The following is a 10,669-nucleotide window of genomic DNA, read 5'->3' as shown; positions in this document are numbered from 1 at the left end:
TTCCGCGTCCCCGCCGCCGGAGGAGGTGCCCGCACGCTCGCGGCGCGCGCCGGGCCGCCACACTCGGCCTGTGGGCGATTTCCTCCGGACCCGAGCTCCCCGCCCGAGGAGGAAGATGCAGACCTTTCTGAAAGGGAAGAGAGTTGGCTACTGGCTGAGCGAGAAGAAAATCAAGAAGCTGAATTTCCAGGCCTTCGCCGAGCTGTGCAGGTAAGGAGGGACGGGGCCCCGCCGCCCGGGGACCCCCGGCCCGAGCCCGGTTCAGCCTCAGCCGCTGTTTTGGGAGGCCGGAGCGTTCGGGAAGGAGCGGTGCTCGGGGACATCGAGTCCCAGCGACCAGGTGGTTGTGGTGGCCGCCGGCGGTGCTCGAGGGGAGCGGCGGCCAGGATGGGCGTTGTGGCACGGACCGGGGCTTCCAGGTGCACCGTGACCCTCGGTGGGGAAGCCCCCAGCTGCCTAGAGCGCGTTTGGAACGCTGCTAAAGGTGGCAGAGGGACCTGGGAAATCGGGGGATCCACGCTGTCTGCCTGTGGCTGAAGGTTACTTTTGGACTGGAGTGTTTTTCCTCCTTCCTTCCCTTCCCTTCGTGGAGAAGGGCAGCACTGTTTATATGTTTGCAGACCACCTACTGTGTGCCCCTCGTGTGCAGCCCTTGAAGCTGCCATTGCATGTCACTGGGTTAAGCCTCTGTGCAGCGAGTAGCAATACTTGGCATGTATGTGATGATTTGCTGTCTCATTAGAGCGTCGCACCAGCTTTGAGAATTGACCGGGGTGGTGATTCTGGGCCATGTGTCTGAGAAGGGGGAGCTATCTGCAGAGAGGTAGGGTACCCTGCCCCGGGTCCCACAGCTAGGGAGTGTCTGGTGCAGAGGAGGTGGGGTAAATGCATGTGGTGTAGAATGGCCTTCCTCCCTCCGACAAGCTTCCCCCCCCCCCCCCCCCCGCCCCACCCCCAAGCTGGTGCTCAGTGGTTGGAGATTCATGGTGTTTTAATAAGATTACATTCCTAGTCTATTATGGAAGCATCCACTCTTGGGTCAGGTATACCTTACCTTGTTCTACAACTGTGGCTTTGCCTCTGGGAAGCTGTTAGTGAAATCCTGTTCTTATCGAAAGCCTAAGAGAATCTGGTTCCCCAAGCCTTTTGCAAAGTCTTGATGGAATCCTTTTGTTAGGCAGTGTCTCCACTTGGTAGATTTGATTCTGGGAAATGTGTTCCACTTACATTTTTGTCCCTGTTGGGTCCCCAAACATGTTGCAGAATTGAACAATTGGGCTTCCTTATCTCCTGGTGCTCGGAACAAGTGGTGAGTCTGAGCTGGCCTTCACATGCTGGCCTGGCTTGTGCACTTCTGTGCCCCTGATGCCTGTCCCAAGGCTTGTTGCTCCTTTGCCTTGGCAAGCCCTGCAGGCACTCTTGTCCCTGCAGCCAGAGGGGCGCACCTTGTGTAAAACAGCTCCTGGCTCAGCATTTTTTGGCCTAGGGATGGAGTTGGCTGCCATTTCTCAGGCTGGTCTCTTAAGGAGAAAGCAAGCTTTTCATGGTCGGTAGGGCATGCCAAGCAGCCCGGGAATTCACAAGGAAATCAGGAAATCAGGAGGAGCTTGCAGCCAGAACTTTGAAAATGGGTCCGAGGACTTTTGGAACGTTAAAAAAGGACACTTGAACTTTGCGCCACAGATACATACAGGGAAAAAGTGCCCTAGACACAGGAGAAATGTGAAGCCCCTTTGACATGTTTTGCAAGCCCCTTTCTGCTCTTAGACTCCAGAGTCATCTCAGACTTGGTAGATCCCAGTTAATACCTTGCACCCTTTTTTCCCCAAGGTCTGTCTGTATTTGTGTCATCCTGTGTCTGCAGCTAAAGCATGAGGCTTGTCATCTGGCTGGTATGTTTTGCTCGTTAATCAGGAGGCTCTCGCAAAAACAGTTCCAGCCCAGACTCGGGGCTGGGTCCTGCTGCTGGACTTGCAGATTGCCTTCCCTTCCCACAGACACCCGCTGCCTTTCAGCAGGGCTGGAGGGGTGTTCAGGGCAAGCCCTGAGATGTTAACCATTCTGGGGGAAGTCCAGCATGGAGGGTTAATTTCTCTGAAAAGGTTGTTGCCTTCAAAGTCTGGATGCCTACTTCTGGCCGGAATATTGGCTTCAAAGAGAAGACAGAGAGCGTCTGGGTCATTCTAGAACCTCAGGAAGCCCACTTGTGTTTTCATTAGGGAAGCTCTAGATGTAGTGTCTTTTAAGCTAAAGAAGGAAAAGAAAACACCAAGAAAGAGTTTTTCTTTTTTTCCTCTTCTTTATTACTTTCAGGGCAGTGCCCCCTTGTGGCCACGTTCCTATACTTGATGCAGAAAGCTCCCATTCTTGACCCGGTGGCCAGAGCCCTTGGAGGTTGCTGTGCTCTTGGTAGGGAAAGCTGCTTCGATTTCAGTGACCCGAGAGGTGATGTGGATGGACATGTTACGTTTTTGACATTCACAGTCTGGAGGTGCAATGCTCCTGCTTTGATGGATGATGAATTGCCTGTGACTTTCTCTGATGAGAAAGTCCAGGAATGTTTGAAAATGATCTGAAGCTCTGCTCCGAATGTTTAGGGCAGTGTCAGCACCAGAGAGCATGACCCGAATGGACCAGATGAGTTGTTTAGTTGGATGTCAGGCCTTGTAAAAACCTTCGAGCAGGAAGGGATGTTGGGGATCATCTCCTCCAGCCCATTTGTTTTACACATGGGGAAGCAGGCATGAGAAGGGGTAGGTTCCGTACTTTTGTTCTTTTTTGTTGAACTTCTAGAATGTGCCCAACTTGATGACCTGGAGACCCCCACAGAAAGCCCTTTCTACTTGGGCACCTCCCAACAGTAAGGGGGACCCCCTCTTCCCTTCACAAGGGTCCAGCTGCTGCCCTGTTATCCCGGAGACACTTCCTTGCCTTGTTCCGCCAGGGGGGCATCGCATGTGGATGGTGGCCGTAGGGGGCTGGTACCTGGGCCTGGATACGGCAGGTGGGCATAAAGGCCCACTCTTCACACCCTTGGGGCACCTCGATAGGACAGCCCTCTGACTAGTCAACAGATGGGCCTTTGACGCCGCTTGTTTTTAGTGGTACTGTTTGTTCCTGTCACTGTCCTCGGTCTCTTCTCCCCTCAGGGACGGGGACATGGATGAGGCTCTGGTTTGTGTTCTCTTTTTCTCTGCCATCCTCCTTGCCCTTCTGCTCATAGTGGAACAGCCTCACAGTTTCTTCACATCCTCTCCTGTGCCTTTTTCTTTCGTTTTCTTCTTCTTTTTTGATGTTTATTCATTTTTGAGGGTGGGGGGGAGCAGAGAGAGAGGGAGACACAGAATCCGAAGCAGGCTCCAGGCTCTGAGCTGTCAGCACAGAGCCCGATACGGGGCTCAAACCCATGAACCGTGTGAGATCATGACCTGAGCTGAAGTTGGATGCTTAACCGACTGAGCCACCAAGGTGCCCCTTTAAAAAAAATTTTTTTTTTTAAATCTTTTCCTTGTACCCTTTTCAAGATGCCCAGAAGGGACTCCCAAGGGGAAGCCAAGAAATGAAGCTGGTAGTTGGAAATGTTGGGGGGTTTTTGATTTTTGATTTTTGAACTTCTCTGATGTCTCGTTTGGAAATGCTGGCTGGCCCCCACCTCTCTGTTCCCTTTGTTTTCTGTGTCTCTCCTCCATTTCCTCACCCTCCTACCCTTTTCTGTCCTGTGCTTGAACCTGTACTGGGGGAGGTAGTGAAAAGTCACAGGATGTCACAAAGCATTTTGGTGTAAGATGTGGGCGGCCCGCTGTCTGTCTTTACTGTTCTGTCAGCTGCCTTTTTAATGCAGTCCTTCCCGGTACCTCATGTCACTTCATGCTCCCAGCAGCCCGGGACGGAGGCATGGGGACACCGAGGCCTGGGGAGTAGAAGGAAGAGGCTCCCACAGCCCGTTCAGCTTTTCTGTGCCCGGTCCTGAGGCCCCTTCACCGGGGGACATGGCTTCCGTGTTAAGTCTCTTCTGTGCCCAGGTTAGACCGGGGCTTCCTGGAGGCTCCAAAAGCAGAAGAATGTCTGTGAGGTTCTCTTCCTTGAGAACCTTAGAGGCCAGCACGGCCCACTGGGCCCACAGGAAACGTGTTTATGGAGCAATCTCAGGCCACGTTATCATCGCAGACCTTCCCACCAGGGAACCTTTATTCAGTTCCCTCAGAGGGAAGGGGGCCTGGGGTCCACTGAGGCTCAGGTTGACTGAGCACCTTCTGGGGGTGGGGCAGCAGGTTGGGGAGCAGCAGGGCAGAGCCCCTGTCCTCGTGGAGCTGGGAGTGTGGTGTTGACAGCAGCCTGGGCTAGGGAAGCGTGCCAGGGAGGGCGTGAGGGTGTCATCAGGCCTTCCCCTCCCCTCCTCGTCCTACATTCCTTCCTTGAAAAGGGGGCATCTCAAAGGTCCCTTTTTGCTGGGATGGCTGAGAATTCTGGGCTGGAGTTCTTTCAGGAGATTCTTAGGGGGAAGAAGGAGCATCTTTTCCAGGATTAAGTGATGCTGGTCTGTGGGTAGGTGTTGCTCTCTTTGTCTCAATGTCTGGATGTGCACCATTTTGGGGGTGTGGGGGTGGGAGGAGGTACTGACCAGGTTCCTTTGCACCAGTGCCCTGAGACCGTCCATAACTCAGCCTTGCAAAGAAACGCTTCCTTCCCGCCTCCAAGGGAGAGAACTGGACTTACTGGTGGCAGAAGACGTCCATCTGGACAGTGTTGGTCCCCAGCCTGCTCCACAACAGACCATCCGTGTGACCCTGGGCCCTCTGTGCCTCAGTTTCCCCACCTGCAAAGTGAGGGTGTTAGCACTGCATAGCGCAGGGTGGTTGTGTACGTGAAAGGAGTCAGGACTCAGGGCATGTGAAGTGCCTGCAAACTGTAGATGGTGCCTGCTGCTTGTTTTTAGAGCTGTCCCTGGGGAGTAGGGGAGTGGGCTTCCGCCCAGGGATGCCCCTCTGTTCCAAGATCTTTGGCACGTGTGGGTCTAGCATTCTTGGCCTGGGCCATTTGCGAGGGACTCTGAAACCCATGATGGGTGCTGCCCGATCACCCTGCTGGGTGTGGGCTTTGTGGGGCCATCAGAAGCAGCCAAGGCGGTGCCCATCCGGTGGGGTGTTCTCCTTTAACAGGGGCTCCCCCCCACCGGGAGGCAGGGGTGCCGTCCTCCCCTCATTTACGGATGGGGAACCTGAGAAAATCATACAGTAATGCAAGATGGCACTTCCATTTTTTATTAAAGTTTGGAGATTCAGGGCGCCTGGGTGGTTCAGTCGGTTAAGCATCTGACTTGGGCCCAGGTCATGATCTCACGGCAGGTGGGTTCTGGCCCTGCATTGGAAAATTGTGCTGGACTTCCAGAAGATGCTGAGTCTTGATGAACAATCGTGTTACTATTAATGGTAACTCTTATCGTTTTCCTTATCTTTGTGAACGCTTAATACGTGCATACGTCAAAAAAAATATGAAGAGTACTCAGAGGACAACAAAAAGTCAGTGACTCCCTTGTTCCCGGGTTCCTGTCACTCAGGGACAGCTGCTGTCGGCAGCCTCTCTCTGTAGATGTTCTGTGCAGATGGGCACACGCGTGTTCTGGTCTCTGCATATGCCTGCGTTTCATTTCACGGAACACCGTGTCTTAGAGAAATAGCACATCTCTGCTCCTTTGGGAGGTAGATCCATATCGTTACCCTCCTTTATTTACTGGCCGAGTGGTCCAGCTCCTAACATGATGGACTAGATTTCGCCCCCTCTGGTTGGCCTCTGCCGGTGTAGACAGTGGGGCAGCGAGTGCCCTGCCCCATCGCCTGGGCACTCCCTGCCAGATGAGTGAATGCTGGGTCAGAGGGCACAGGTGGCTCACTTTTCCAGGGGAGTCGTAAAGCTGCTCACAGAGAGATAGCACTGCCCACAAGCGTTAGCAAATGGGAGAGCCTGTTAACCACACCCTCCCCGGAGCAGCCCCTGGCAAACGTTTTTGATCTTGGCCATGTGCAGGGGTGAGGTGGTACTTTTGATTTGCATGTCTCTTTTGACAGTGAGATTGATTCATGCTGTCTAGGCAGGGTGGGGGGGGGTGGCGACTGCATGAGGCAGGTGCCAGCAGGCACGGCGGCCTGGGACCTCCATTCCTAACCACCAGGCCATCCTGCCTCCACTGGTTGTGTCTCCCGCATGGTTTCACAGGCTCGGGGCATTCAGTAAATGCTTAGTGAAGTGCCTCATGAGTGCAGTTCCCTAACAGTTGGAAGTAAATAGGGTTTCTGTTCCCACTCGTATTGTGAATTTAGCTGGTAAGCTAGCTTTTTAAGGGAATGTTCTGGTACCTCCTTTTTTAAAAAGTAAGATTCAGTTTAGAAAGCCAGGCATCATTCGGGAGCTGTGCACCCACTCCTTCGCTCTTCCTGCATGAATCGGGCCGACCTCAGCCTTTCACCCTCCACCGGCCCTGGGGAAGCTGGCCTGGGCTTGTGTGGCCTTGTGTGGGGAGAGTGTTGGTTGGGTTCCCAAGGGGGAGACCCAGGCCTGGCGGGGTGGGGCGGCTTGTTCCAGGTCACACAGTGAGGTGTTGGGGGGGCTTACCTGCTCCAAGACCACCGTGCCCTCCCCACTGCCCGCCGATGCCTCTTAAACAGCACTTCCTCCGGAGTTACGGACCGGGGTGCCTGGGGAGCAGCCAGGCCCTTCCCGTTGGGCCGTTCGAATTCCGCCTGGTGCTTTGTCTTGCGTGCTGCAGGCCTCCCTCAGAAAGCAGTCGCCCTGTGGCCCGCACCTCCCCAGCTGGGCCTCACGGGCTGGTTTGTGTAGGCCCGTCATGTGCCAGGCTGAGGATTGTGACAGCTCCTGGGGGTGGCTCTGGCACTGCCTGTGGAGATTGGAAAATCACTCCCATGAGGAAGTCCCAGGCTGACCCTGTCGACCGCTCTCCGTGCTCCAGGCCGGCCCTCCAGCCCCTGCAGGGACAGTCAGGACACGCAGTCAGGCTGCGGTCCCTCCGAAAGGCAGCTTCTGAGAGGTACCTTTAATTTCCCTTTCTCTTGGAATCTTCTTCAGCCCCTAGTGGGTTTGTTCTTTCTCTCCGGATTTGCGTGTTGTCTTTGAAGGTGCTTCCGTAAAGGTGGAGACCGACCGGCAGTTGTGTTCGGGCAGAGACCCAGGGCCTCCGATAGCGCCCGTGGTAGGAGCACCAGAGGGTATCTCTTCGTGGATGAGGGAACTGACTGGTGGGTTTCGGAAGCCTTTTGCACGTCCGTGTGGCTCAGCCAGGAGCCACTTGTGGCTCTGGAGTGCTCTGGGCCCAGATGGAAACCCTGGGGTGAGAGGAGAAGGGGGAGCCCAGGCCAGGGAGGAGCCCCTGAGCTCTGTTCCTTCGTTCTTTTATCCACAGAGCAAGTCTCAAGCACGCACCCAGCCAGCGGTGTGCTGGGTGCCGGTCCCCGCCCTCAGGCACCTGCATACCCGGTAAGGAGATGAAGGTGAGGGCAGCACACAGACCACTTCAGTGCTGCGCCGTGTAGCTCGTGCCAGGAAGCCCGCAAACAGGAGAGAGCCGTGGCCAGGGGCGGCTGAGGCCACCGAAGCGCTGTGTGGTCACAGGAGGCCTCTCTGAGGAGGTGACGTTTGACCAAAGAGGCCGAGAGCCCCGTTCTTCTAGGAGCTGAAGAGCTACAGGGTGGGCTCCATCTGCTGCCTAGAGGCCACACGCCCCAGCCCACCTCTGTTGTAGCCCTGGCTTCTGTGTGGACTTGGGCAGCTGTCTTGGGAAGGGTGGGCTGGTTTCCACTTCAGACAGGTGGCCAAAGGAGGCAGTAGAGTGTCCTTGGTGTCCTTGTTCCCGGACGGTGTGATGGGGGGGGGGGCAGGTGGGTGGCCCAGGGACCTTCTTTCTACCTGAGGCTGTAGCTGTGATCTGGGGGCCGGGACAGGAGGCCACATGCTCCCCTAGGGTCAGGCCCAGTCCAGCCTCTGTCTTCAGGAAGGAGCAATGAGCCGGGAGCCTTGGGGATCCCCTGGCCCTTATTGGTAGTCCCGAGGCCATCTGACCTTTCCCCTTTCCCAAAGCTCAGGTTTGGCCTCAAGGCGGAGTCTAGGGGTGGCGGATGGAGGTCACCGAAGCTTGCTGTCTTTAGTTTACCTTCCTCCAGGCCAGTGTTGGCGAACCTGCCCCGCAGAAGTGGCACCTGGAGGCCCTGCTGAAACATACACATCCTTCAGTCTTCCCTCTCCGGAGAAGGGGCCTGGCGGCTTTCTCTTAACATCAGTGCCCCGGTGATTCTTCGGGGAAACCCAGAGTACGTTACTAGGCCTCACCCCCAAACTGTTAGCCACGTTTGTGTGGAGTTAAACAGGCGAAAAGTGGTCTCTCGGGGACAGGTCCTCTCCAGGAGGGCATCTGGATGTAAAGATTCCCCCAGCCAGTCCGTCTTGGGGGTCCCCACGGGGCACTTGTGTTCCTCGGAGCACACACGCCCAGCTCTGCTTGCTGGTTGCTGCCCTTTGGACAGTCTTCTCTCCTCTTTTAAACATTTCTGACCTCTGGCTGCCAGTTCTGTTCTCCCAGGGGTCTGGGGGACCCTCGGAGAGGAGAGAAGGGACATATTGGTGTGTGTGGGATGGTGTTTGTGAGACCCCAGGTGCCTATCCTGGAAGGGCTGGCTCCTGCTCTTGTAGGATCCTGGGCATCTTTATGAGGAACATTCAGTGCTGTGGGATTGTTGGTTTCTCTCTAGGCTCTTTACTTTTAATTTAACAAATATTTTATTTTATTTTATTTTATTTTATTTTTTATTTTATTTTATTTTATTTTATTTTATTTTATTTTATTTTATTTTATTTTATTTATTTTATTTTATTTTATCTATCTATTTATTTATTTAATTTATTTATTAAAAGTAATCTCTGTGCCCAGTGTGGGGCTTGAACTCACAACCCCAAGATCAGGAGGAGTCATCTGCTCTACTGACTGAGCGAGCCAGGCGCCCCTCTCTTGGTTTCTCTCTGGCATTTCCTCTTTGCACCCACCCATCTTACAGATGGGGAAATGAAGGCCCAGCAAGGAGATGTAGCCCCAGAGTTGTAGAGCTGGTGGGAGGGGCAGCTTGGAATTGAACCTGGCCTTGCTGACACTAAAGTTTATTTTCTTTAATATTGGATTCTTTTTCTATGTTTGTTTGGTTGTTTAAGGTTTATTCATTTTTCAGAGACTGAGAGACAGAGAGTGAGCAGGGGAGGGGCAAAGAGAGAGAGGGAGACACAGAATCTGAAGCAGGCTCCAGGCTCTGAGCTGTCCTCAGACAGGGCTTGAACTCACGGACCGTGAGATCATGACCTGAGCCAAAGTCGGAGGCCCAACCGACTGAGCCACCCAGGTGCCCCAATATTTTATTCTTAAAATTAAAAAAAATTTTTTTTAAATGTTTTTATTTATTTTTGAGACAGAGAGAGAGAGAGAGAGTATGAGCAGGGGAGGGGCAGAGGGAGAGGGGGGACACAGAATCTGAAGCAGACTTCAGGCTCTGAGCTGTCAGCACAGAGCCCGACGCAGGGCTCAGACTCATGGACCGTGAGATCATGACCTGAGCTGAAGTCGGACGCTTAACCGACTGAGCCACCCAGGCGCCCCTTAAATCTTTGTCTTAAAATTCATTGCAGGATTCTTGAAAAGAAAAGGAACTCTGACCATTCCCTTAGAGGCCTGTTCCTGCCTGTCTGTGAGCAGGTATGGGCAGGGCTTTGGGGTCCTGTTGGGAAGGAGTTCTGCTTCCTGAGGAATCAGCCTCCAGACCTCTTGGCCCTCACCTTGACTTGGGCGCAGCCAAGCTGTGGACTTTGCTCAGGGCGCTTTGGGTCCCTGGTTCCTCACTGCTCTGGGGAGGAAGGTCCAGGCTTGAGCCTTTGGGCCTCATGGAGGCCTTTGTCTGTAAATTGGGAAGTGTCCCTGCAGTGAGGAGGGTGCTTCCTCCGTCCCCTGGGGTCGCCAGTGTGCCTGCCTCTGGTGTGGAGGGGCGCTGTGGGGTCCTCCTCCAGAAGCGCAGCCAGCCTCTGCCAGAGACAGCAGAATGTCCCTGTGGCATTATTTTCAGCAAAATAAGAACAGTTCAGCCCCAAAGTAACAGCGCTCTGGGCCTGTCACTGTGCTCTGAGTCTTTTAGTCCATATTTTGAAACTGAGGCTTCAGGAGGGTAAGCGACCTTCCCGGCTTTCATGGCTGCTGTCTCCTGGGGGTAGGAGTTGAACAGCGGTCTGCATGAATCCAAAGCTGTCCCCTTGACCACGATGGAGGTGTGTTGTTTTTGGTAGGTGGATCCAGAGGCTTTCCTTTTGTTTGTGCTCTTTTCCAGCGCCTCATCCTCAGCGCCCATAGGTTATTAGCTTTTTTCCATGTCCCTCTCGGTTCCATTTGGATGTCCTCCTTGCCCAGAGTCAGGAAATTTAGGTGCTGACCCTGTTGATCTCTGCTCAGCTGGGGAGGCCGGCCATGGATTCCGAGTGATGTCCTGGGAACAGTTGTGATCTGCTTGGTGGTGGGGTTTGAACCCTGGTTTGGCCTCTTACTGGATGGGTGGCCCTGGGTGCGTTGCAGCCCCTCGCTGGGCCTTGATTTCTTCCTTGTTAAGAGTCGGCCTTGTGCCCGTGCACAGGA

General features: G+C 54.2%; 1 protein-coding gene across 3 annotated transcripts in view; it reads left to right on the top strand.

The window, feature by feature from the left end:
* Positions 1–6: 6 nt before the first annotated feature.
* Positions 7–10,669, top strand: part of ITPK1 (inositol-tetrakisphosphate 1-kinase) — a 179,094-nt gene continuing 168,431 nt past the window's right edge. For all 3 annotated transcript variants that reach the window (XM_040478070.1, XM_040478069.1, XM_040478068.1), the window contains exon 1: positions 7–210. In XM_040478070.1, the coding sequence (XP_040334004.1) occupies positions 116–210 (95 nt within the window). In that variant the 5' untranslated portion in view covers positions 7–115. The remainder of the gene's footprint in view (positions 211–10,669) is intronic.

The sequence above is a fragment of the Herpailurus yagouaroundi genome, unplaced genomic scaffold, assembly GCF_014898765.1.
Source record: "Herpailurus yagouaroundi ecotype Mexico unplaced genomic scaffold, PumYag 141, whole genome shotgun sequence".
NCBI lineage: Eukaryota > Metazoa > Chordata > Mammalia > Carnivora > Felidae > Herpailurus > Herpailurus yagouaroundi.
The sequence above is the reverse complement of the archived record's forward strand: the minus strand, read 5'-3'. Positions and strand labels throughout refer to the sequence as shown.